The sequence below is a fragment of the Pipistrellus kuhlii genome, unplaced genomic scaffold (assembly GCF_014108245.1).
Source record: "Pipistrellus kuhlii isolate mPipKuh1 unplaced genomic scaffold, mPipKuh1.p scaffold_m20_p_3, whole genome shotgun sequence".
NCBI classification, from domain to species: Eukaryota; Metazoa; Chordata; class Mammalia; order Chiroptera; family Vespertilionidae; genus Pipistrellus; species Pipistrellus kuhlii.
Genome location: NW_023425529.1, coordinates 167,136,811 through 167,161,723, shown reverse-complemented (window position 1 = coordinate 167,161,723; position 24,913 = coordinate 167,136,811). Strand labels below are relative to the sequence as shown.

General features: G+C 44.4%; 2 protein-coding genes across 7 annotated transcripts in view; both read left to right on the top strand.

The window, feature by feature from the left end:
- PLEKHA2 (pleckstrin homology domain containing A2) overlaps positions 1–10,471 on the top strand; it is a 74,517-nt gene extending 64,046 nt beyond the window's left edge. For all 6 annotated transcript variants that reach the window (XM_036456246.2, XM_045588863.1, XM_045588861.1 and 3 more), the window contains 2 exons: positions 6,231–6,308; positions 6,727–10,471. In XM_036456246.2, coding sequence (XP_036312139.1) covers positions 6,231–6,308; positions 6,727–7,089 — 441 coding nt within the window. In that variant the 3' untranslated portion in view covers positions 7,090–10,471. The remainder of the gene's footprint in view (positions 1–6,230; positions 6,309–6,726) is intronic.
- A 188-nt stretch (positions 10,472–10,659) lies between these two features.
- HTRA4 (HtrA serine peptidase 4) lies at positions 10,660–24,779 on the top strand. The gene is made up of 9 exons (XM_045588865.1): positions 10,660–11,298; positions 12,280–12,379; positions 13,063–13,267; positions 15,366–15,560; positions 16,231–16,263; positions 17,870–17,984; positions 18,367–18,427; positions 19,300–19,395; positions 23,680–24,779. Exons 1-9 carry the CDS (start codon positions 10,677–10,679, stop codon positions 23,843–23,845), a joined length of 1,593 nt encoding a protein of 530 aa, XP_045444821.1. The 5' UTR covers positions 10,660–10,676; the 3' UTR covers positions 23,846–24,779.
- Positions 24,780–24,913: the final 134 nt, after the last annotated feature.

Below are 24,913 nucleotides of genomic sequence, written 5' to 3'. Positions count from 1 at the left end.
TTTGGTTAAACTGTAAAATGTTTGCACCTGGCTATAAAGCAAGTAGAGTTCCTGGGCTGAAGAAACTCCAAGGAGACTAGTTGCTAGGGAGTGGAAGCCAGGCAGTGCTATGTGGCATCAATACCTGAAGCCCACAGCAACCGTTTCTAGGCTGGGCTGGGCTATGAGCCACATTTTGTGCCATGGGGTATTGCCAGCTTTGGCTGCGATTTGGTGGGGTGTCACTCCAGGTTGGTGACGGGGCCTGTGTCCCACTTGGGGGAAGCCGAGTGTTGGTTTCTTGGCGCCAGGTCCGTGATGCTGTTTATTTTTAAATGGCCAGTGCATGTCCTAGCAGCTCCTGCGTTGAGTGTCTGACCCCTGGTGGTCAGTGGACATCATAGCTACCAGTCAGACAGATAGACAGACACTTAGCATTTTATCTCTCTGTATAAAGAAGTAATATGCAAATTAATTGGGGGGCTGTAACAGTCAGGACTGCTCAAGCAGAGGCTGCGTGCGCAGGGGGGCAGGAGGAGGCTGCTGCATGGTGAGACAAGCCACGTATGGCACAGACCTGCAGAGAGCAGGGGGCAGGGCCTGCCTGCCAGGCATAGTGGTTAACAGGCCCGCAGAAAACAGGGCCTGCAGCCGGGGCACGTCGGCAGTCCTGCCTCTGCATGTGAACTGCAGAGGAAACACCTTTTCTGACTGCTCGTTGGCTAAGCTCCCATTACACCACTCACAGTGTTCTTGGTAACTTGTGTAATAAGAATCCAAGAAGATGATCTAGGGATTTTCCACCTCACGCCTGGAGGAAAAAAAAAGAAAGGTCTGCTGCTGGAGAGGCTAAGAAATGTCATATTCTGCCCTAGCTGGTTTGGCTCAGTGGATAGAGCCTCGGCCTGCAGACCAAAGGGACTGGGTTCAAATTCTGGTCAAGGGCATGTACCTAGATTGCAGGCTCCTCACTGGCTGGGGTCCAGGTCAGGGCTCATGCAGGAGGCAACCAATTGAAGTGTCCCCCTCACATTGATGTTTCTCTCTGTCTTTCCCTCTCTCTTCTACACTCTCTAAAAATCAATGGAAAAATATCCTCAGGTGAGGATAAAAAGAAAGGAAGGGAGAAAGGGAGGAATGGAGGGAGAAAGGGAAGGAGGGTGAGAGGGAAGAAAAAAGGAAGGAAGGTAGGTCATATCCTATTATAGAGACATCTTGAAAATGAGCAAAGAAAATTGTCTTTTTTTCATGTGAAGGGATTGGAGTCTGTGTTGATGAGAACACCTTGGTGGCTGTGGCAGCTGGCAGTGGCAGCAGTAGCGGGATGATGGGGGCAGTGCCTTCCCCTAATCAGCCCGGTTGCCTCCTGTAGAGGGAGGCCAGACTGCAGTTTAGACCCACTCCCCATGGGGAGCAGGCCTAAGCCATCAGTAGGACATCCCCTGAGGGCTCCTGGATTGGAGAAGGTGCAGGTTGGGCTTAGGGACCATACCCCCCCCCCCCATGCATAAATTTCATGCACCGGGCCTCTAGTATACATATAAATTTAAAAAATGACATTTGTTAATATCAGCATCAACAAGACTTTAAATATGGAAAGCTGTCAAGCTCATGGAAGTAGATAAGTCTTCTGAAATTCTAATTTTTGCTTTGGAAGCTCAGAATTCATCATTTGCAAGAAGATACTTTCATGATCTTCCTGATATCACAGGTTCATTTCTTTTGGTTTTGAGAAAGAGTTCGTCTTATACCTAAATCTGAATAAGTATGACTGACAGTTTGTCTGTCGGTCATTTGTTCCAAATAAAAATCGTGTTCCATGAAAAAAGGGAAAGAATATAATGACTGCTCACACAGTTTGGTTCTGATCTGATTCCTAAGGTGTTATGCCCAGTAAACCTGCTTCAAAGAATTGTGTGTCCTCGGTATCTAGATAGCTAGATCATAGGGCAAGGGAGATCTATGCAGAGAAAATAAATCCCTTAGACAGAAGAGAGAGGGACTTGGGCAACAGAATGGGGCTGGATTCCAACCCCATTAGGTGCTGGTCGTTTACCTTCTGTGTCAGGTTTACCTCCTATGTCACATGTGTGATCTCTCATGCTATAGTATTTCTTGCTTTACTAAAAAGCTAGACCACTTATTGGCCACTTTGCTGTCCTATTCACAATGCTAAGCAATTTACAGGCAGCATATTACTTAATTCTCTGCAGTGTCGGAGCTCATCTTCACTTGGAGATCATAAACCTGGTGAGTTATGGGACTGATTCGGGGGCACTAGAGGCTAGGATGAGACCTGCTCATTTGTGTTTACAAGCAGCCTGGTGCAGAACCCAAGATGCAGAGGGTAGTCTGGCTCTGAATTGGGGAAGACCAGCTTGGGGGAATGGAGTGTCTTGGCAGGTGGATCGTGGTGACATAGATCCAGAATCTGGCAGAAATCAGGTATGTAAGCTTGTGATGCTACCAAAGCAATCAGTAGGTAGATGGTTCTCACTTTTGAACAGAGGCTCAACAATGAGGTTTTAGTTGGAATACAAGTCAAGAGGGGTTCCCCATTTCCCAGTCATAGAAAGTCAAGGGTGTAAGGTAGCCAAGAGGATTAGTTATTTGAAATTAGTGCTTTAATGCAAACTGGCTTTGATGACTTGGCATAAGCTCAGTTGTCAGCACTAGAAGGCTGTGTCAGGACAGAAGTGGTACTGAGAGGGCTCACACGTGGATTGCAGAGTGTTGGGCTGGAACTCTTTGGATACCTATGGTTTTAATGTAGACTATGAGGTACATGACATTTCTCAGAACTATATAGTATATATGACCTGGGTTGTCCTGTGGTAGGGGTGTTTGTAGATGGGCTGGCTCTTGGGCAGAGGGCAGGGGTGGTTAGCTGTTGGGAAGAGAGGGCAGAGATTGAGAATGGAATGAAGAAGGAGCTGCCTAAACATTTTAGACAGCTGCAGTGGAAGTGCCAGAAGTAGATATTGGAGGCCTTTTATTGATGATCTCTAAAAATCCCATGCTTCAAACCATTGCATCTATTGTAATGCTGGGCTCCTAGTAGATATTCATGAAAAGATCCTGGACTGCAGTAAATCTCAGACTGCAATGGTTCATTTTAATTGCCTTTGTTCCCCCCACCTCCAAAACTGCCCTCAAGATCAGAAACCCTACTTTTTATTTATTTATTTATTTATTTATTTATTTATTTATTTTTAACCAAGCACCAGAAACAAATGCACATGTTTAAGCGCACCAGAAGAGGATGCAGGCATGAGTTTGGCACTTCTCGTGTTCTTCATTTCCAGCGTTTTCTATTCTTGGTGATTCACATGGTATGGGTGGACTTCAGAGCTGGTTTTTACCTCTGGTTTATGAAGCTACCTTTGTGATACGGTTTTAAGGTATTTTGAATCATTGATTAATGCTAAGCACAGGCTTTTCATAAAAGATAGGTATACACACACACCATCATTTTTGCAAACAGCCTTTGAGGTTTCAATGAATGTTTATTGCCAGTGAATCCCATTCATAAAATGGTTAATAGAGACTGTAATTGTGGTATCAGTAAAGTAATATTCTATTTCTTCTCATGTGGGATCAGTTACAGTATCTGCTTTTCTATTTGAATAATATTTTAAAATAACAGCTTATTAAACATTAAAATAATGCTTACCGATGATTGTTATTATTAACATTAACATGGTTGGGTTAACTAGCTAGATTATCTGACAAAAAAAAAAATGTCCTTAAGTAGAACTAGAGAATGAGAAAAATGTAATTAGCAAACAATTTCCATCTCTATTAATTATTAAATCTTTTAAGAAAGAAATTGCATTATTTTGCCTATTATATTAGCAAAGAATTTTTAAAATTATAATATGTAGTTCTAGCAAGGGTACCTGTAGAAAAATAATATATTGTTGACAAATGAAATTTTCATATAGTTGACCAGAAACATTTCTGGCCAAATGTAAGAGACTGAAGAGAATGCATACTGTTTATCTAATGATTTCTCTGCCAGCTGAAAAATCTTATATATGAAAAAGCTTTATGCATAAAGATGTGAGTAACAGCGTTACTGATATTAGAGGAGAGGTGGAAATGATCTGAAGGCATTTTAGAGGATTTTGATTCTTGTGCTTGAGCCCCCAGATGTTAAGTCAGGTGATTCCTAGATTTCTGTGGTTCAGTGACTCCTTGCTAAGTGGAGGCTGGGGTGAAGAGGCCCCGGCTAGTTGTAGGAGAGTTTATTGGTGAGGTCTCAAAGGGCAATCACATAGGTTGTGGGGTAATATTTGACATTGGGGGAATTTGCCAGGATGATCGAAGGAGTAGAAGGCGCTTAATAGTCCTGGATTATTGGAGTGTCAGCATGGGGCTCTTGCAATTTGCTTAATGAGAATCCCAAATTCCTATGTGATGTCAGAGACCTCCCTCAGCTCCCATTTTCTGTCTTCCCCTTTGTCTTCTAACACCCCCTCTCCCCCATCAAATCACCTTCTGCTTCCCTCCAAGGAAAATCTCTAAGAAATGCTTTTCTACTATTGGGCAATTTGCCTCCACCTCATTCCAATGCAAAATAACCCTTCTTTCCTCCAAAATATGGGATCTAATTTGATCCTATAGGTAGGACTTGTCTGCAGATTGAGGGGTGGGGAAAGTCTCAGAAGGGGTGGTGAATATATTTATAATGTTGGAATTTAAGGCTTCCTATGCAATAGTAATAAATAACGAATGCTTTCAATGCCCTTTCTGTGCATTAGACACTGTTCAAATTCCTTACCTGCAAGAGTTTAAGTCTCCCAATAGTTCTACTTGTGGACAGGCTAGCTCTGATATTAGTAAAATGTCTTCCAGAAGAATCTTGGAGATCTTGCCCTGGTTAATATTTTGGACTAGGGATGGGTTTGTCTCTTTCTTGGGGAACCACCAGCTTGTCAAAGAACTGGAGAAAGTCCAGAGAGAGAGGGTGCAGTAAAGCTGCAGCCCTCGGGCACTTGTTGCTGCACACTTCTGACCCATTGTGCAGGGGGCGACACCATTTCCCTTGCAAGTTGCTCCTGTCCACGTCTAACCAAGGAAGCTTGGTTTTGGGGTGACAGAAAGGGGTAGGGATGGAAGTTTGAGGGTTAAAAAAAAAAAAAGCTTATGTATTATTTTGATATAATGCAAAGAGAAAGAAGCATTTTGGGGGGTGAGGAAAGTGAGGGTAGGTGGAGAATTTTGCAGTCTGGGGTGTGGTGTTTGCATATACAGATGCACCCTTGTGATTTTTCCCCCCCCACACACACTTGTGATCTGGGGTGGAACCATTTGGGGAAGGCACAGGGGGACAGAGAGATGTTAACAAATACAAATTTCTGGAGGCCAAGGCTTCAGTCTTGGTCCCATCTTGTTCCCAGCACCTGATGCCATGTGTAAGACTGAATAAGGCCTCAGTAAACTTTTCCTGGGTTCGCTTGAATTCAGCCTCTATGAAGCTGGAAAACACAGAACTCGGAGTCCATTTGCCGTGGCTTTGCCTCTAGATTTTCTTCCTTTCTCACAGAGTCGCTGCTGCCCTCTTCTGGGCTTAGTAGTAGGTATCTCTTGGGGAAATATATATTTTTTGTTAGCAGCATCCCACATATTATTTTTAAGCTTAGCACTCCAAGTCTAGCAACTCCGAGACCTGGATGGGGAGTCAGAGCAGACTCAGGTAGCTTGTGTTTGGACAGAATCCCTGCTTGGAGATGATACACATCTGGGAGGCTTTGCAGATTTGGCTTGAATGGGACTGGAGTTGAAAATAAGCTTATTCTGTTCAGATATCTGTAATGGAGAGATGACTGCCTTGAGAGGCAAAAGAACTGGAATGTAGACTAGCCATAAACCCTGAGCTCTGACTTCCTGGGGCTCATTTTCATTTTCTATAAAGCGGACCAGGCCGATTGTGTTCCAAAAGGGGATCTGGGACTTCAACCGGAGAGAGAGCCTCTAAGCTCTCCCCTCCCTTGTGACCTCTGCCCCACTGCTGAGCTGCTCCACTAGGAGCTGGTTTATTTATGAAGTGTCCAATCCGAGTTTGCAGGGAGTGGGGGGGGGGGGGAGAATGTCCTCAAAAGTCTAAAGCCACTAAACGAGATGATGATCTCTGAGATTCTTCCAGCTCTAATGGTGTGATTTTTATGACCCTCGCACTGAGTCAGAGACTCGAGAGCTGAAGTCATAGGGCCCAGAATGTCTGTGTAAACGCTGTGGGTGTTTTGCAGGCGGACAGCCCAGAAGACATGCACAGCTGGATTAAAGAGATCAGGGCAGCTGTCCAGGCCCTCAAGTACCACCCCAGAGTAAGTCACTTCCTTTCTGTTGCATAGTCGCTGTCAGCTTGGGGATGCGTGACCTTGAGTGGGCAGGTTTTAATTTGGTGCCGAAGGCAGGCAGCCTGGGCCCAGCTGAAGCCCCGGGCCGCCTTGTTTGTTTTTCTCTCTCGACTGACTTGGGTACACATGTTTATTTTTTAGTTTTGGTTCTTGGAGGAGATGAGGTAGGGCCGGATAGATGTGTCCTACACAGCTCCCTGTCAGGCAGACTTTGACAAGTCTGGAGTGAGTCTCTTTGGGCTGACTTGATTTCTGTAGACAAACGTCTCTGGACGACGAGACGGTGATCGTGGGTGGGTTACTCGACGTGGGGCTTTGGGATAAACATTGTCAGGAAAGCCCTCACTTTCTTTTTTTTTTTTTCTTCCCCCTTTTATGTTTGTAGGAAATGTCCTTTTCTAGATCCATATCTTTGACTCGCTCTGGAAGCTCCAGCCTGTCGGGTGGGCCCAACTCTGTCTTCTGCAGAGGACGGCCGCCCGTGGAAGAGAAGAAAGCCCTCTGCAAAGCCCCCTCCGTGGCCTCCTCCTGGCAGCCCTGGACACCTGTCCCCCAGGCCGGGGAGAAGCTACATCCCCCCGAAGAGACTCTGGAGGACTCGTTGTTCACGTCTCGACTTGGGGAAAGCAATACTTCGGGGGCGTTGCCCAGCTCCCGGATCAGGCACCGATCGGAGCCCCAGCACCCCAAGGAGAAGCCATTTATGTTCAACCTTGACGATGAGAACATACGGACTTCTGACGTGTGACGAGGCACAGTGCCCAGGGAGGGGGGGACGGGGAAGACTCAAGAAAAGGAGGCCATGACTCAGGTTCTTTGTCTGTTGGAGGATAGTCAGAGGCCTTTATGCCGCTCATATTCCTTTGGATGCTCTGTGGGAGGGGCCCATCCAGCTGGCTTTTTTAAAAAAAGAAATATCAGCGCAGTGTATTTAATTTGGGATAATCACTAGGTTAGACCTGTGGGCATGCTCAATGGAGAGCAGGTTGCCTCTTGCTCGACTATTGCAAGGTCATCCTGATGAGAGAAGATTTTTGTCCCTCACCAAGTTTTATTTCCTCGGCCTCGTTTTAGTTCCTTCTCTTTGTTTTCAGGACAGACACAGAATCTTAGGCCAGCCATCTGGTTTTATCCTGTTCCTCTGTAGCAGCTGAAGTTTGACTGTGAAGTAGAAGGATAGTAACTAGCCCACCTAACCAGAGAGAGGAAAGGTGGAGATCCAGGCTCCCCTTCACTGGGATCCATTCTAAGGGGAGGTGTTAAAATCTGGGGGCTACTCTATCAGGGCAGATCCCCATAGAGAAAGAAATAGGGATCTCTTGTAAGGAATGGGGAATGATTAATTCAATACATCAGTCAATTTGGGGAATGACTCTGTTCTCATGTAGATGCTTTTTGACCCCAAATACTGTCAGTGTGAGTGACAGATCCGCCCACCTGGTTTCTGGGTCCAGCCTTAAGGATGGGTTTATCAGTGTTAAATGTTATGATTGTTTGAGAACAGACATTTCCCTTGATATGGTGTTAGTTGGAATGCGTGGAGGGTTGACACTTGTATATAATTCACTTGTGTGATAGGTCAGATCTCTCTTTTAGAGTCTTAGGTTTGCTGTGAAGCAGGTGCTGGGAAGAGATGGGTTAGCGTTTCCTTGATCCATGTTTTCCAAACAGAAGGAAAGGCCTGTTTTATCCTAGACAGATTATCTGGAATCCTTGCCTCACAGCTCCTTTTTAATAGTCCAACAGTAGTCTAAGTTTAAGAGCTGTAGTATCGTGTACCCTGGCAGATTTGCTTTCTTTTTATTGTTTGTGTCGTCCTTTGAATGAAGCCTTATGTTCTTGCATGATCCAACCTTATAATCTGATGAGGTGTTCCATGTACTGAAGAGCAGAGATAGAAAGATAATCTTGATAGATATTTATATTTTTAATACAATAGAAACTGCATAGAAACACTGATTTAGAGGCTATGCTTTGCTGACTAGAGATGTCCCAGGAAGAAGAGCATAGATTGCATTACTCACCCAAATTTCAGGGTGTACCTTCTTCCATTTGGGGGAAGAAAAAAAAAAAAGTCTATTTCTGGGCCCCTGGGAGGATTTGTCTATCCAATTCATATGGTGAACTGCTATCAGGAACTTATCAGGGTTCCCTAAAGGAAGAGACAAGGTAACTCATTTCTGTCTATAACTTTTACCAGCTAGGTCAGGTAATTATATTTTTAAATTATAAAATCAGTGACTTGTGGAAGAGACTAAGAGAAGTATTTTCACCTAAGTAAATTCCTTTCCCTGCTTATGTCCACATCCAATGCAGAGGTGAAAAGATGTGATCAGAAAATCCTTAGGGACTTGAGGGAAATCTTATGTTTTCCTTGAAGTCAACGTCATGTTGAGAACCATTCTTGACTGCACTGTGTTGGAGCTACCCTTCTCTTAAATTGTTTGGCATAGTGGTCCTGGTATAAAAAGAAAATCTACTACTGGGTCTCTCTCTCTCCCTCTCTCTCTCTCTCTCTCTCTCTCCCCTCCCCCCCAGACTTTTGTACACCTTTCTACTCAGAAATGAAAATTATTTGCCTACATCAAAGAAAGTACACAATAAGTCATACTGAATTAATGAAAATAATTTAGAGACTTTTGAGGTCTCTTTAAACATTCCCTAACTCATGGAAAGTTGCCACCTTTTGGTATGTAAACTGTAAAAATGTATCTGTTTCTCTCTTTTAAAATTAAACTCTCTGTTAGATAACTACTGCTACATTAATTGACCATTATAATAAACTGATATGTTTCTTATTCATTAGTCTTTTTTTGAGAATGTGTTAAATTGAACATGCTTACAAATCCAAATTGTGTTATCTTGATGGGGAAAACAAGGACTCTAGTTGGCAGTTTCTTGGAAATCCCAAGTCAGAATATGTTAATGTAGTTCCAACCCCAGGTAAATATAATTATCTTCACTGAAGCCTGAAGGCATTCTCATTCCCAAGCCGTATTTCAGAATTCCTTTTGTGTCCATATTTCTTACCTTCTGGCCAGTTTCACAGCACAGCCTTTTAATGTCACTACACATGTGAGCCAAAGATGGTGTATGTACAGCAAAAGCATTTCCTTTTAAATGTATAAAATGGAAGCAAAGAAAAAAAATAGGGCAGGGATGCACAATAGGTTAGTAGTTCAATGCATAGGCTCTGGAATAAATCTGAGTTAAAAAATAAAATAAAAAGAACTAAAAAAAGGCACTGCATTTTCTTTGTGGAATAAAACCCTTCTCTGGGTTGTGCTGTTTTTACCAGACATTTGATGGGGTCTTGATTCACTTAATAGTAACTACTTCAGGTGGTCTTCCCTAGAACTGAACTATTCACCATCCACTGCTTTTGAAAGCTTACCGATTTGCTCTCTTATGTCAGTTGATGGTGAACAGAATTGGACTTTTTGCATACTTGTGAGACAACAAAAACATACATTAAGTAGAGTGACCTCCGGTCAAAATGTTGGAATTACACATCTGTTTCTGGGTAGAATGCTGGAAGATTCCCATGAGAAAGTAGATTCAAGGTCCAGTTTTGTGGTTCACTTACAAGTTTCCCCCCTCTCCCCCCCCACTTCCTTTGAATATAACTGCTCTGACATAGGGTAAAAGGACCCAGGAAATAAATAGCAGGCTCTGTAGTGGAGCAGTGGGATTTGATGTCTATTTGCGCTGAGAACTAAATAAAAAAGGCACAAGGAGGTAACAGTATTTTGGAAATGGGAGTTTCCCCAATCAGCTTCATTTATAAACTTTGAACATGTCAGAAATGCTTCCGTTTATTAAATCCTTTCTAATTATTCCCCTTTCTCTCTGCGTTGTTGCCTGCGGCAGTCAGTGCCCGTCACTCATCTACAATAGATAGGGTTTGAGCTGTGTGATCCCTTCCCCACTGCTTAGGAAGGTGTGGCATGATTCTGTGTTTTGAACCAGTATGTTTCAGCTGTGAAATGCACCCGCTGAAACGGCTGAGCTGAGAGCATGGAAACTGTTGTGCTTCTCATGTTATGTGCTCTCTGAATTGGTATGTAGCAGAAAATTAATTTTCTAAAACTGTTTAGTGGCTTGTTTTGTAATAAAAACACGAGGATACTAAGTGTGGTGTGTTTTCCTAATGCCCAGCGTGGGCGGGTGATCGTTCTTGCCATCCTGTCCCTATTAGTTTTATGGATTTCCCAATGCGGTCCCCGCCACCCCCCAGAGTAGGGCTACACACCTCTCGTCACTCCTGGAGGGGGGTCGGAGTGGGGCGGGAGTGTGTGGATGTGGCCATCAGGGTGGGAAGATGCATGGGTGTGTATGTGGAGAGGGCTGCCAGGCTCTGCCCCCGAAAGTCTGGGGCTGGTGGAGGCGGCACCCTGGCCGGGACAGTGTTGCTCCTTTAAAAGTGGTTGCGGGCCCAGGGTCCAGTCATTGGGAAAGTGGGAGGAAGAAGGGAGCAGCATGGTTAGACCTTCGCTTCAACCTGGGCTGGGACCATGCCTCCTGCTGTGGCTGCTGCTGCCCCGGGTGCCCGATCCCAGGGTGGAGGCTCAGAGGACCTGGCCCTCTCCGTTCTGCCCCGCGGTCTGCGAGCCAAGGCGCTGCCCGCCGCTGCCCACCTGCGCCTCGGGGGCCGCGCCGGTGCAGGACCGCTGCGGCTGCTGCCGCGTGTGCCCCGCGGCCGAGGGCGAGGTGTGCGGCGGGGCGCTCGGCCGGCCCTGCGCCCCGGGGCTGCAGTGCAGCGCGGCGCTCCGCTCAGGGCGCCTGTGGGGCACCCGGCTGGGCACCTGCGGCTGCCCGGCGGCGGGGGCGGCCGTGTGCGGCAGCGACGGGCGCACCTACCGCAGCCTGTGCGCGCTCCGGGCCGAGAACCGCGCCGCGCGCCGCCGCGGGGCGCTCCCCGCGCTGCCAGTGCAGAAGGGGGACTGCAGGGACCGAGGTGGGTGCAGGGACCGAGGTGGGTGCACGGATCGAGGTGGGGCTGCAGGGATCGAGGTGGGACTGCAGGGATCGAGGTGGGGCTGCAGGGATCGAGGTGGGTGCAGGGACAGAGGTGGGTGCACAGATCGAGGTGGGACTGCAGGGATCGAGGTGGGTACCGGGCCGGGTGCCCTCTGGAAACTTTCTCAAGGAGCCTGTTGGAATCGCGCAGCTCTCTGCGGGTTCTGCCTGCTCCATTGGCCATAGGGATTCCACTGCTTGCTCCCGATTTTCTTTCCTTTTGGGGTGTCTCTTTACGGTCCCCATGTGGTGTCTCTTCCCCCCCCCCCCCCCCCCAGTTTCCTCTCCACACCTGTTAAATGTCCTCTTCCCTTCTAATTTGTTGTTGTTGTTGCTGTTGTTGTTGTTCCTAATGAAGTGGCTGGCCTAGTTCCCTCCAGGCTTTCTTTTTTTAATTAAAAAAAAAATTTATTAAGGTATTATATGTGTACATATCTTACCATTTGCCCCCCCTCCCATTCCCATACATGCCCTTCCTCCCCAGAGTTTTGCGTCCATTGGTTATGCTTATTCGCATGCATACAAGTCCTTTGGTAGATCTCTTATCTCCCCAGGCTCATCCTTACCGGAGAGGGACCAAAGGATGCAGGCCCGGGAGACTGAGGAGAGGAAGGGGAGGGAGAAGAGGTGGAGAGAGACACGGGGAGAGACTGAGAGATCTGAGATCGGACCCCGTAGCAGTATTTCCCAAACCTTTGACATATGTGTACCCCTTCTATAATTTTCGTAACGCTGAGTACCCCTCGTACTCATGAGAACGTAGAATTAGGCGCAGCTAAGCATGGTGCAGTGCCTATCCCCACCAAACTCTTCCCGTACCCCTGGGGGTACGCGTACCACACTTTGGGAAACACTGCGGGCGTAGAGGATCAGCAGGCGAGGTCCCCTCGCTCCCCCATAATGGAGCATTTCTTCCCAGGGACCAGAAGCGCAGGCTGGCTCAGGAGCAACTACAACTTCATCGCAGAGGTGGTGGAGAAGGTGGCGCCCTCGGTGGTTCACTTGCAGCTATTTAGGAGGTAAGGGAGGCAGAAGGGGGGCGCCCACTCCCCGCTGGGCTTTCCGCTCCTAGTCCGCGCTGCCATGAGACTCAAAGCGGTCCAGTCACCTAGTGAATGTCCTGAAGGGACACGGGTTCTGACTCCCAAATCTGGGTACTCTTGAGCACTTAGGCGGCCGGGGTTTCTCTCTCCCTCATCTGCCAGACAGATAGAATGGAAGGTCAGGTGCGAGAGGTAGAAAGCATCTGAATGATCTTGCTCAGCCCCCTCCTTGTTGTGGAGGGAAATCCTCTGTCAAAAGCCAGTTAATGGTGGGACCTAAACAGGAACCAGCCTTCCCGGGCTCCCAGCTCCCTGCCAGGGCCCTGATGGTTTGGCACCAGGTCCACTCTTGACCCCGGTGTTGTGATTAGGTTGGGCCTATTGGAAGCAGAGGGCTGCTGCTCCCATCAGCTCTGAAGAGGGAGTGTCCCTGGAAAGGGAGAGTTAGAATCAGCTCTCAGTGGGATTCACACCAGACCACCAGGCCACTGAATATGCAGACTCCAATCATACCCAGAGAACATGAAAACACGGGAAAGGAACGTGTCTGGGAAACTGTGCTGGAGGTTTGCTTGATAAATGCGAGGTTCCCGCGTTTCCAGACTGGTGCATTCCTGACTCTCCTGCCCTCTGCTTGCGCTGTTGTCTTACCGAGACAGGTCACCTCTCAGCGGCAAGGATATCCCTGTGTCCAGTGGCTCTGGGTTCATAGTGTCTGAGGATGGGCTCATCGTTACCAATGCCCACGTCGTCACCAACCGGCAGCGAATCCAGGTGGAGCTGCAGAGTGGGGTCCAGTATGAAGCCACTGTCAAGGACATTGACCATAAACTGGACCTTGCACTGATTAAGATTGAGCCAAATGTGAGTATGTGTGGTCTAAATCAGAGTCTGCGTATTTGGGGGTTTTCATCAATGTGCTCGTGTTGTCTTCTCCGCCCCCCCTTCCACCTACAACACATGTTTTTCACCTAGTATATGCTATTTTCTAATTTCCTTTTTTTAGTCCCTTTCCTATTTTCTCTCTTTTTAATTTAAAAAAATCATTATTGTTGAAAGTATTACATATGTCCCCCTTTTCCTCCCATTGACTCCTTCTAGCCCGCCTGTTTATTTTCTTCCATGCCAGTCTGTATATCCCTAACAATTTTGATTAGTTCTCCAGCAGTCTTTTCTTCTTCTTCTTCTTCTTCTTCTTCTCCTTCCCTGCCTCTTCAACAGATGCTGCTTCTGGGAAACTTACTTCTCTTAGGGTAGTCTTAGAGTAGCATGAATGATCACAGTGAATTCAGAGCTGCTAAGGAATACTGTGAGGTCTCATTACCGTTACACCAAGTGCAGTCTGCATTCCAGCAGTATTTACATCATCTAAGAATTTTTTTTGGAAATGCAGAATCTCAGACCACAGGCAGGTCTACTGAATTAGAATCTGCATTTTCTTAAGATCCCCATGTGATTCGTGGGCATATTAAAATTTGAGAAGAACTGCTCTGAGTGGTCAGCTTTGTTTGTAGCCAGTTAATTTTTTTTATTAAAAACATATTTTTTATTGATTTTTTTATAGAGAGGAAGGGAGAAGGATAGAGAGCTAGAAACATCGATGAGAGAGAAACATCGACCACCTGCCTCCTGCACACCCCCTACCGGGGATGTGGCCGCAACAAATGTTCATGCCCTTGGCCAGAATCAAACCTGGGACCCTCTGAAGACTGACGCTCTATCCATTAAGCCAAACCTGTTTCGACTGTGGCCAGTTAATTTTAAGGGTCAACTTTTGAGCTAAGTAATTTGCTAATGTCAGTTTATGTTCATCAGTTACTTTACTTCTGGTTCATTTATTGTAACTTACACAAAGCAATACTTTTAGGTTTTAGAAATGATCCCAATCATCTTAACACATGAGAGTCTGGGTGGGCAATTTTTGGATATATGCAGGTTGAGGGAGAACTTCCCATTCCAACTGGCGCAGTTTTTCAGCAGTGATTCTTGCAGTATGCGGTCGTGCGTTATCGTGGTGAAGAATTACGCCCTTCCAATTACTCAGCGCGGGTTCTTTTTCTCTTAAAGCTTGGGCTAACCTTTCCAATTGGGCACTGTACACTGCACTTGTAATGGTTTGGTTAGATGGTAAAAGTTCATAATGAAGAATTCCTTTAAAATTCCACCAAACACACAACATCACTTTTTTCACATGCAAGTCAGGTTTTGGCGTGGGCTGCGGAGCCTCATTTTTGTCCAACCATTGAGGCCGCCTTTTCAAATTAACATACAGCACCTATTTTTCATTTCCGGTAACAATTTGCTCTAAAAACGGCAAACGGTTTTGACGAGAGAGGAGCGAACTGCAAATTGTGACTCTTTGATTACGGTTGTTGTCGGTCAACTCATGAGGAACCCATTTTCCAAACTTTTGGACTTTGCCAAGTGCACGCAATTGATTGGAAATTGTTTTTTGTGAACAATTTAAAGTTGTCGCAAGCTCTTGTTGGGTAACTTGAGGATTTTGCACCAAAAGAGCTTGAAGAGCTTCTTGATCAAAATTGGACACACGGCCTCGACCACTCTTGTCATCTAACGAAAAATTTCCCTCGCAAAATTTCTCAAACCAACGCTGGCATTTTCTGGCGCTAACTGCATCTTGACCAAGAGCACTACAGATGTTTTTTGCAGCCTCACTTGCTTTTCTTCCTAATTGGAACTCGTAAAGCATGCAGTGCCGAATATGCTCTTCATCCACCATCTTCTTAGCCCTAGTTTTGCAATAAAAACCAAAACAAACACAAACTTTTTCAAGCAAAACTTGTTAATTGCACTTCACACGTTCTGTAGATACCACGTGTTTGAAGGTTATGTCAATACAAGTTAAATGCCAAATGACAAAGACTGTCATATATGTGCTGTACTCAAACACCTGCTGATTCTATTCTTGATTGTCTTCCCCATTCTTCTTGCCCATGTGCAGACTGACCTTCCAGTATTGCTGCTGGGAAAGTCATCTGACCTGCGGGCCGGAGAGTTTGTGGTGGCCTTGGGCAGCCCGTTTTCTCTGCAGAACACAGTGACTGCGGGGATTGTCAGCACTACACAGCGAGGGGGCAAAGAGCTGGGGCTGGAGGATTCAGACATGGACTATATCCAGACCGATGCCATAATAAATGTAAGTCCCTTGGGAGGGCCATTGTGAGTCCATGGGCTACTTACAGGGGTTGCAGTGGGGAGAACACTTCAGAGTGGCTTTTCCCATTGGCCTTTTGGGGATGTCCCGAGTTCAGTTAGATCCTTATGAGAGGGATGTAATGCCAGATTGTTAGGCTTCAGCCTGTTTGACACAATAACTGGCATCCATGATATTGGGTGGCCTGTTAGGGTCTGTCACAGAGGCCACTACTGCCGTAGGAAGTGATGGTCCTCTTGCTGTTGTTCTTTTTTCTTTCTTTCTTTTTTTTTAATGTATTTTATTGATTTTTTACAGAGAGGGATAGAGAGTTAGAAACATCGATGGGAGAGAATAATGGATCAGCTGCCTCCTGCACAGCACCTACTGGGGATGTGCCTGCAACATGCCCTTGACCAGAACCAAACCTGGGGACCTTTCAGTCCACAGGCCAACGCTTTATCCATTGAGCCAAACTGGTTTCGGCTTGCTGTTGTTCTTTATCTTCAGTGACTCCAGTATGATGATGATGGGGAGAGGGAGGGACAACTTTGCCTGCCTTGGGAGAACAGGAGCTCACTAGAGTGGGCTGTTTTTGGTAAATCTGTTTAGGAACTATGAATAGTTGACAAGGAGAAAAGCACTAATGAATTTTCTCAAATTCTGTCTCCAGCACGGAAATTCTGGGGGGCCTCTGGTGAACTTGGTAAGTGTCCACTTTCCTTGCTGCTTCATGCTCTTCCTTGCAAAGACTTGACAGATTGCATGGTGCAGACTAATTCTAGCGTAGAGATCTGTGGTGTGATGCTTTTCTATGACTGCATTAAGCAAATGGTTAGGACAGTGGTCGGCAAACTCACTGGTCAACAGAGCCGCAGTTGGCCGACCACTGGGTTAGGACAACTTAAGATCTACAATGGGTTTGTCACCTTGGTGTGTGATCTCACCCAACCAGGAGAGCCAGGATTTGCTTACACATTATATCTCTTCAACACACTTTCTGTTTTCATTGGACAGTTAACAAAAGTTCTGGGTACTAAACCCAGATTTATGTCAAATGACCAATTGTACTATGTAGTGTATATCCTTGAAGACTCCCTGCTACCGCATATGAAGAATTGTCTCTCCTCCCAAAATGCTAATTTCAGGATGTGGCCTGTCTAGGTTTTTAGTCTTAACCCACTTATAGATGACAGAAAAGCCACACCATGAATCTATTGTTCTGTCATGTAGTTAATTATTAAAATCTTTCAGTCTCTCTGGTGAAAATGCCAGCTTTTTTAGTCGCTCAAATCCATGTGAAAACAGAGTGCAGTGCTCATTGGCGCAGCCTGTGATCGCGCTTTCTGAGTTTTTGAGCGGATTCATTTTGGTTCATCTTTACGTATTACACTGACTTGTAGGAGGATGAATGTGTGTGACTGTGTGACGATACTGAGCGTACTTTACTCAGAACACTGCATATAATTTTGTGTGCCTTATTTCTCTAGGGGCCAATGAGCTTACTAGAATTTTAGACCACACTCTGGACCTACTGAATTATAATCTGTTGCTTAATAGTATTAAATTAAGTAATATGACGTTTTATCCTTTCCATTACCTAACAAAGGCTAGAGGATGATGAAGTGCACGGAGCAGAAAGTATTTCTCACTTCATAGCCTTGGTTTAGTAGAGCTTTGTTCCTAAAGTCAATTTACTAATTCTTATGGATCATTTCACTAAAGTGTTGCTGAAAATCTAACAGCTTTTTGCCTTTGCCATGTTTATTTTTGGTGTCATTTAAGGAATGAAAAGGCAAATACTCCTTGTTCTCTTCTTTGGGTCAAATAACAAACTGTGGTTCACCCTTAAAATCAATGTAATTTGGCCCAGCTGGTGTGGCTCAGTGGTTGATCATCAACCCACGAACCAAGAGGTCACTGGTTGGATTCCTAGTCAGGGCACATGCTTAGGTGGTGGACTCGATCCCCAATAGGGAGCATGCAGGAGGCAACTAACAGATGTTTCTATCTCTCTACCCCTCTCACTTCTCTCTAAAATCAATAAAGACATGTTAAAAATACAAATAAAATCAGAATAATTTGGCGAAGGAAAAATGAGCTCAAGATTAAAAAAAAAATTCCTCCACAGCAACTTGCACATGTAGATCCCCTCTACTATCCTTCTACACATTACCCTCTAAGGTAGCATCCATTGATATGGACTGAAGAAGCCCACTTTTCTGCTAGCTCCTCTGTACCCTGGCCCTAAGTGACTCACTTCACTCAGTTTGCACAACTTGGTGACTGAATGATATCTCCTCCCCTGTCAGGATGGTGATGTGATTGGCATAAATACACTGAAGGTGACCGCAGGAATCTCCTTTGCAATCCCCTCTGATCGAATTCGAGAATTCTTGGCAGAATTCCATGAGCGCCAGTTGAAAGGTAAGGGGAGTAAGGACTTTTTCTTCCCTTTCTGTGTTTTTTGGGAGCACTCAATCTACTGTGGATATAGTTCTGTTGAATACTATCACTGGTACTCAGTTTCTCTAATGGTGGTTTGGGCAGTAATATAAGGACTAGGCATAAAACCGGGCATGGGTTGTACCCAGAAACATTTGGATTGAATTGTTGTGGAAAGGAAACCTGAGGGGCAGAGGTGGGGAGTTGGGTGGGAGGATGTTTGTACTAATGATGAAGGTTCTCTGAGGCACCGCCTGAGAGGGCACTTATGATGAAAGGATATTCTGTGACACTGGTGTCTTTTAAGATCACTGCAAGGAGGGAAGTTTTGTTGTTGGTAACACATTATAATTTTCCTTTCCAGGAAAAAAGGCTCTTTCACAAAGAAAATATCTGGGTCTGCGAATGCTGCCCCTCAGTATGAAGTAAGTGTGGGCTTGAATATGTCTGGGTCATTTTCAGAAGTAAAGCCATAGCTGGACTGTCTTGCCAGGGAAACTAAAGTGTTAGGATTACAGCTAAGTACTCTTGTGGCCATAGGCTCTACTGATGCACCAGCACTCACTGTACCTTTCAGTTTCTTTCACGTGCCTATATTTTATAATGTTCAATGGTTCTAGACTTTGTTATAGGGAATCAGAGCACACCTGGGGAAGAATAAGTATGACCTGCTGCAGGGGGTCTTGTTCAGCATCTAGAAGGGTTCAGGAATCTAGAGAAGGGCTGCGGTAAATTAATCAAGAGTCCAGAGATGAAACATAATTTTGGGGAGCCAGATGAGGCTTAGCTAAATAAACCAAGTCCTCCTGTCTCTGTGGACCCCTTGCTTTTATTAACACAAATTGTCCTAAAGCAAGGTAGATATATACATCAAAGGCAAGGTTTAGTATACAGAATCTGTTGTCAGATTGGAGGACGGCTGTTCAGGTGTTTGGCCAGCAGGAGGCAATAACATGTAGATTGAAATGCCCTCAGCTGTCTGGCAGCAAGCAATCACTTGTGCATCCTTTTCAGGTTTGGGGAAATGCCCTTAGCCATTTCCAACAGACAATAATCTGTATTTTTCTAGCCCTTGCTGAAGGCTCAAGGTCCACCAACCATTTGATGAACTTCTTGCATTTATGACCTGCTGGAATTAGCTTCCAGCAACCTGCTTAATGGAATACTCTCTGGCCACTCTGAGCCTTGAGAGAGCAGGTAGAATATTCACTGAGATTCATTCGAAGGCATTGCCTGGGGCTCCAGAGATCAATTTGCTTTGCTTCTTAAACTTATGGGAAATATCTTCTCACTTTAGCCTTCTTCGAGAAATGAAAAGGCAAGATCCAGATTTCCCTGTTGTGAGTTCTGGGGTTTTTGTATATGAGGTGATTCAAGGAACAGCTGCTGAAAGGTAAGAGAAACCCAGGCCTTCATTCTCGCTAGATGTGTGCTGTGGCAAATGTGTAGGATTTATGGGTCTAGTAATAATTAATGTCGTTTTCAAACATTCGTTTAAAATCTTGCTTGGCGTTGACTTGTATTGACATAAGCTTCAAACACGTGGTATCTACAGAACGTGTGAAGTGCAATTAACAAGTTTTGCTTGAAAAAGTTTGTGTTTGGTTTGGTTTTTGTTGCAAAACCAGGGCTAAGAAGATGGCGGATGAAGAGCATATTCGGCACTGCATGCTTTACGAGTTCCAATTAGGAAGAAAAGCAAGTGAGGCTGCAAAAAACATCTGTAGTGCTCTTGGTCAAGATGCAGTTAGCGCCAGGAAATGCCAGCGTTGGTTTGAGAAATTTCGCGAGGGAAATTTTTCGTTAGATGACAAGAGTGGTCGAGGCCGTGTGTCCAATTTTGATCAAGAAGCTCTTCAAGCTCTTTTGGTGCAAAATCCTCAAATTACCCAACAAGAGCTTGCGACAACTTTAAATTGTTCACAAAAAACAGTTTCCAATCAATTGCGTGCACTTGGCAAAGTCCAAAAGTTTGGAAAATGGGTTCCTCATGAGTTGACCAACAACAACCGTAATCAAAGAGTCACAATTTGCAGTTCGCTCCTCTCTCGTCAAAACCTTTTGCCGTTTTTAGAGCAAATTGTTCCCGGAGATAAAGAATGGGTGCTGTATGTTAATATGAAAAGGCGGCCTCAATGGTTGGACAAAAATGAGGCTCCGCAGCCCACGCCAAAACCTGACTTGCATGCGAAAAAAGTGATGTTGTGTGTTTGGTGGAATTTTAAAGGAATTCTTCATTATGAACTTTTACCATCTAACCAAACCATTACAAGTGCAGTGTATAGTGCCCAATTGGAAAGGTTAGCCCAAGCTTTAAGAGAAAAAGAACCCGCGCTGATTAATCCAAAGGGCGTAATTCTTCACTACGATAACGCATGACCGCATACTGCAAGAATCACTGCTGAAAAACTGCGCCAGTTGGAATGGGAAGTTCTCCCTCAACCTGCATATTCTCCTGATATTGCCCCTTCCGATTACCATTTGTTTTGTTCTTTGCAAAACTTTCTTCTTGGAAAAAAATTTAATAATGAAGAATGCCTCAAAAATGCATTGACCGAATTTTTTGCATCAAAATCACAAGAATTTTACAACAGAGGGATTAAAATGCTTCCTGAGCGTTGGGCACAAGTAGTAGAAAACAACGGCAACTATATTGTTGATTAAATTTTGTTGAATTGTTTAAATAAATTCGATTTAAAAAAGTATTAGAAAACGACATTAATTATTACTAGACCTAATAGATATAGGCTGTCTGGCACAGTGGCTCCTGCCCACATGTGACTATTGAACACTTGAAATGTGGCTGGTATGACCGATGGACTGAATTAAAAAAAAATAAAAAATATATATATATATTTTTATTTTATTGATTTTTTTTTTTTTTTTACAGAGAGGAAGGGAGAGGGATAGAGAGTTAGAAACATCGATGAGAAAGAAACATCGACCAGCTGTCTCCTGCACACCTCCTACTGGGGATGTGCCTGCAACCAAGGTACGTGACCTTGATTGGAATCAAACCTGGCTGATTTCAGTCTACAGGCTGATGCTCTATCCACTGAGCCAAACCGGTTAGAGCCTGAATTTTAAATTTTATTTAATTTTAATTTATTTAAATAAAGAAACTGTTTTCTTTATTTAAATAAAGAAATGTTTTCCCATGAAACTCACCTTTTTTGGGGGGGGGGAGAGGAGAGGGGAAAAACTGCCTTGTACTGTAAGCATTGCAATTATAAGATATTGTGGTTGTGCATTGTTTCTAGTGGATTTCAAAGACTTAAAACAGACAGGCATGTAAAATATATACTAATTATTAAAACATTACATGTTAAAATTATAGTTTAGATATATTGAGTTAGATACATTACTAAATTGGTTTCATCTGTTTAAAAGTTTTTGAAAAAGAAATGTGGTTACCAGAAAATTTAAAACTACATATGGCATGTAGATAGTCATGCTGATTTAGACTTGTGTACTCTAAGGGCCTTTTTTTGGGAGGCAATGGTTCTCTTTAAGCCAGGAATGCACGATATGAGTTAATAGCCTAAGTCTAAATTAATTTTGCTAGGATCCCCAAGTCTGCCCTTTCAATACCTGAGTTATTAAGAATCAGAAGAATCCAAAGGATCAAAAGTTTAGAAACATGCTTTAGGTAATTTAAAATACTTTTGTCTTTGAACTCTGGATGACTGTATCAGACGGCAACACAAAGTAAATAAATAAATAAGCAAACAAAGAAATAAATCAAGCAAAGGTTAGAGTAGCTTTCCAAAGGCTGTAGTTTCGAACATTTACACTAACTACCGAGAGCTGAGGTGGCTTGTCCAATTACTCTCCTGGGTCTCCCTCTTAAGCTTCTTCAGTATCTGTTTCTCATTGTGTTTGTTTTTCAAGAGCTCAATAATCTGTTTAGATCACGGCAACGCTTTTAGAAGGAGGCAAGAAACCCTCGGGTACTACCTGTTCTGAATAGCTGAGTGTTAGGTCTCATGTTACTAAACTTGGCTCGTCACAAGCTTTCCTAGACTTTCTTAGTTCCTACGCGCGCCCCCCCCCCCCCCGCCACCCCCCAATGCATCCCAATCCTTATTTTTAACTTCTGGTTCATGGCCAAAGCTATTTCTTTCAGCTCTCCAAGGCCTTGCTACTCAGGATGTGGTCTGTAGTCCAGCTGCATTAGGATCAGCTGGAGTTTTTGGGAAATGCAGTATGACAGGCCTACCACTGAATCAGAAACTGTCATTTTAAACAAGATCTCCTTGATTTGGATGCACGTTTAAATGTGGGAATTACTGCTTGCTTGATGTCTCTGCTGAACCAGAAATCTGTTGACTCCATCCACTTATATCTAATAATAATAATAATAATAATAATTATGACAATAACAGCTGGCATTTATTAACCACTTAATACATATCAGGCATCATTTAATATTTTTTACATGCTTCGTTTGATCCCGCAGTAGTCTTATGAAATAGGTATTATTTTACAGAGGACACAGCTGTGGCAGAGAGAGGTCAAGGTGAGAGTTACACAGTAAGTCAGACAGCAGGAATATGGAACCTAAGTGAACCTCTATATGATCCTGCCTTTGTGGCAGCTCTTCTTGCTTCTGAGAAGCAGACTAATCGAGTGGCAAGAAGATGGGTTTTCAAGTCTGAAGACCAGGGATCAAATCCTAGCCTTTTACAAGCAGTGGGACATTTATCCTGCCTGAGCCTCATATTTGGGCTCAGCCATAATTTGCAGGTTTTTTCCCCACTCACAGAACTGCCATGAATTGAGTTCTTCCTTTGTGCACTGTATCAGTCACTTTCTAAAGTAACTTTGTCCTAAAGACTCTCCATGCTTGTAGCTTTATCTACCTTCAAACTTCTCTTCACATCCTCTTGCTTTAAATTTCTCCTATTTTTTCATAAATTCCACGTATCTTGGTAATCCTATTACTCCTGCTTCTCCTGAAGTCACTTAATTTTATGTCCCTCTTCCAGCTTCTTTTTGGCTTTAAGACAACAGCATAACTATGTATGTATGGTGGTTTCTGTTTCTAAGATATACATTCTATGTGAAACAACTATGTAGGAGACTGCATACAATCACAACTTTGGGGAAAGGAGTCTAAAATCAGAGCCTTAAATATTTAGACTTGGAAGGGTGATTAGTTTTCGACTTACTGGGAACAGAGCTTTTAACAATATTGCTCAACATACTCTCTCGTTCAATAAACTATGGTTGAAAATGGGGCAAGTGGTCTGTCAAAATCAAACTGATCAGAGTGTAGCTGTCTGGGGAAAAACATATTGACTGGGCTTTTCATGTTTGCTCATGAGAATGGGATTATGATTCAGGTTCACAGAGGCCAGAGATTAATAGAAATGAAAAGCTAAACACCTATTCCAAACCAAATCCACTCTATGAAAGGAGTAAACCTCTTACACATGATTGATTGTGGTAGAATATTAATTTTATGAAGGTAAATAGGACTGTTGTCTTCAAGATGATCTCACAGCATATCTTAGAACAGTCCTCATATTTGGAACGATTGAGGCTATTTTTGGTTTCCCGGTTGGTATGTTTACTACCAGCAAAATAGTAGTATCTTAAGAGATAAGACATTACATTCTAGCTGGGATAAGTAAAACTCTTAGAGTTTCATGCTCCCTTTTTTCTCCCCTCCAAGCTCTGGGTTGCGAGACCACGATGTAATTGTCAGCATAAATGGACAACCTGTTACTACCACAAACGAAGTTATTGAAGCGGTCAAGGACAATGATTCCCTCTCCATGATGGTTCGTCGGGGAAGTCAAACTTTGATCCTGACAATCACACCTGAAATAATTGATTAAGTACCTTGACTTAAAGATGAATTATTTAACAAAACCCAAGTTATATTACCTTGTTTGTATTGAAGATGTGCCAAAGATGGCTAGGGTTTTTAGGATCTTTCTTATAAAGGAAAATGAATGCTTAAGTATGCATATGCACACGCGCACAAACACACACACACACAAACAAACACACACACACACACACACACACTTGGGAACTATTAGATTGGGGGTGTACTGCTAAGAAGCTTTACTAAAAAGGATGTGGTGCCAGGAAGTCTGGGAAGCTGAGAAAATTTTGTTTAAAGATAGGAACAACTGGGAAAAAGGCAGTTTCTAATTTAACCTTGACAGAAGGGCCCTTTAGTATTGTTAAACTTCCCTATAGCTACAAACTCTCTCTCTCTCACACACACACACACACACACACACACACACACACACACACACGGCAGGGGTCCTGCTGTGCACCCAGACCTGCCTTCTGGGTTTGGCCATTTCGGCAAAGTCTGGGCAGCCCCGCTGGCTGCCTGGACCTGGGTTTCCGCTGTGGCGCCTGGTCCCTGGGCAGGTGAGTGCCCTCCCAGGAGCCACAGCAGCCTGGCTTTGTGGGGATGGGCTGGCTGGTTTGGGGAAGGAACCCCTGTCCACCAAAAAAACAAAGAATTACCAGAACTCTGCAGAGCATCTGAGACCTCCCTTGACACACTCTCCACCACTCTGGCTCTGTCCCCGGCCACCACATTCTGGTCCTTGAAGCAAGTGGCCGCACTACTGAACAGAGTGACAGGGGCCCGGATGGTGGGAGCCAGGTGTTCCTTGCTCTTCTTGTCCAGCTGGGACCAGAGGGAGCCCAGGCAGCGGAGGGCACTTTTTTTTTTATCAGCTCTTGCGAAGCAGGGGGAGTGTCACCTGGCTCTCTCACACTTAGGATCAGCATCCAGTCAACCCTCTCCAGTCCCAGGGAGGGTCCCTGGTCAGTGCTAAAGTCAGAAAGAGGAGGAACACACACACACACACACACACACACACACACACACACACACACACTATTTTCCAAATAGTAAGAAACAACTTGAATCCAGA

What these genes read in the sequence shown, in the direction of transcription:
- HTRA4 (XM_045588865.1), top strand. Translation starts at nt 10,677, where the DNA reads ATGTGGAGAGGGCTGCCAGGCTCTGCCCCCGAAAGTCTGGGGCTGGTG. An exon ending in GGGGGACTGCAGGGACCGAG is followed by an intron (nt 11,299 to 12,279) that starts GTGGGTGCAGGG and finishes ATTTCTTCCCAG; the next exon opens with GGACCAGAAGCGCAGGCTGG. An exon ending in GGGGGCCTCTGGTGAACTTG is followed by an intron (nt 16,264 to 17,869) that starts GTAAGTGTCCAC and finishes CTCCCCTGTCAG; the next exon opens with GATGGTGATGTGATTGGCAT.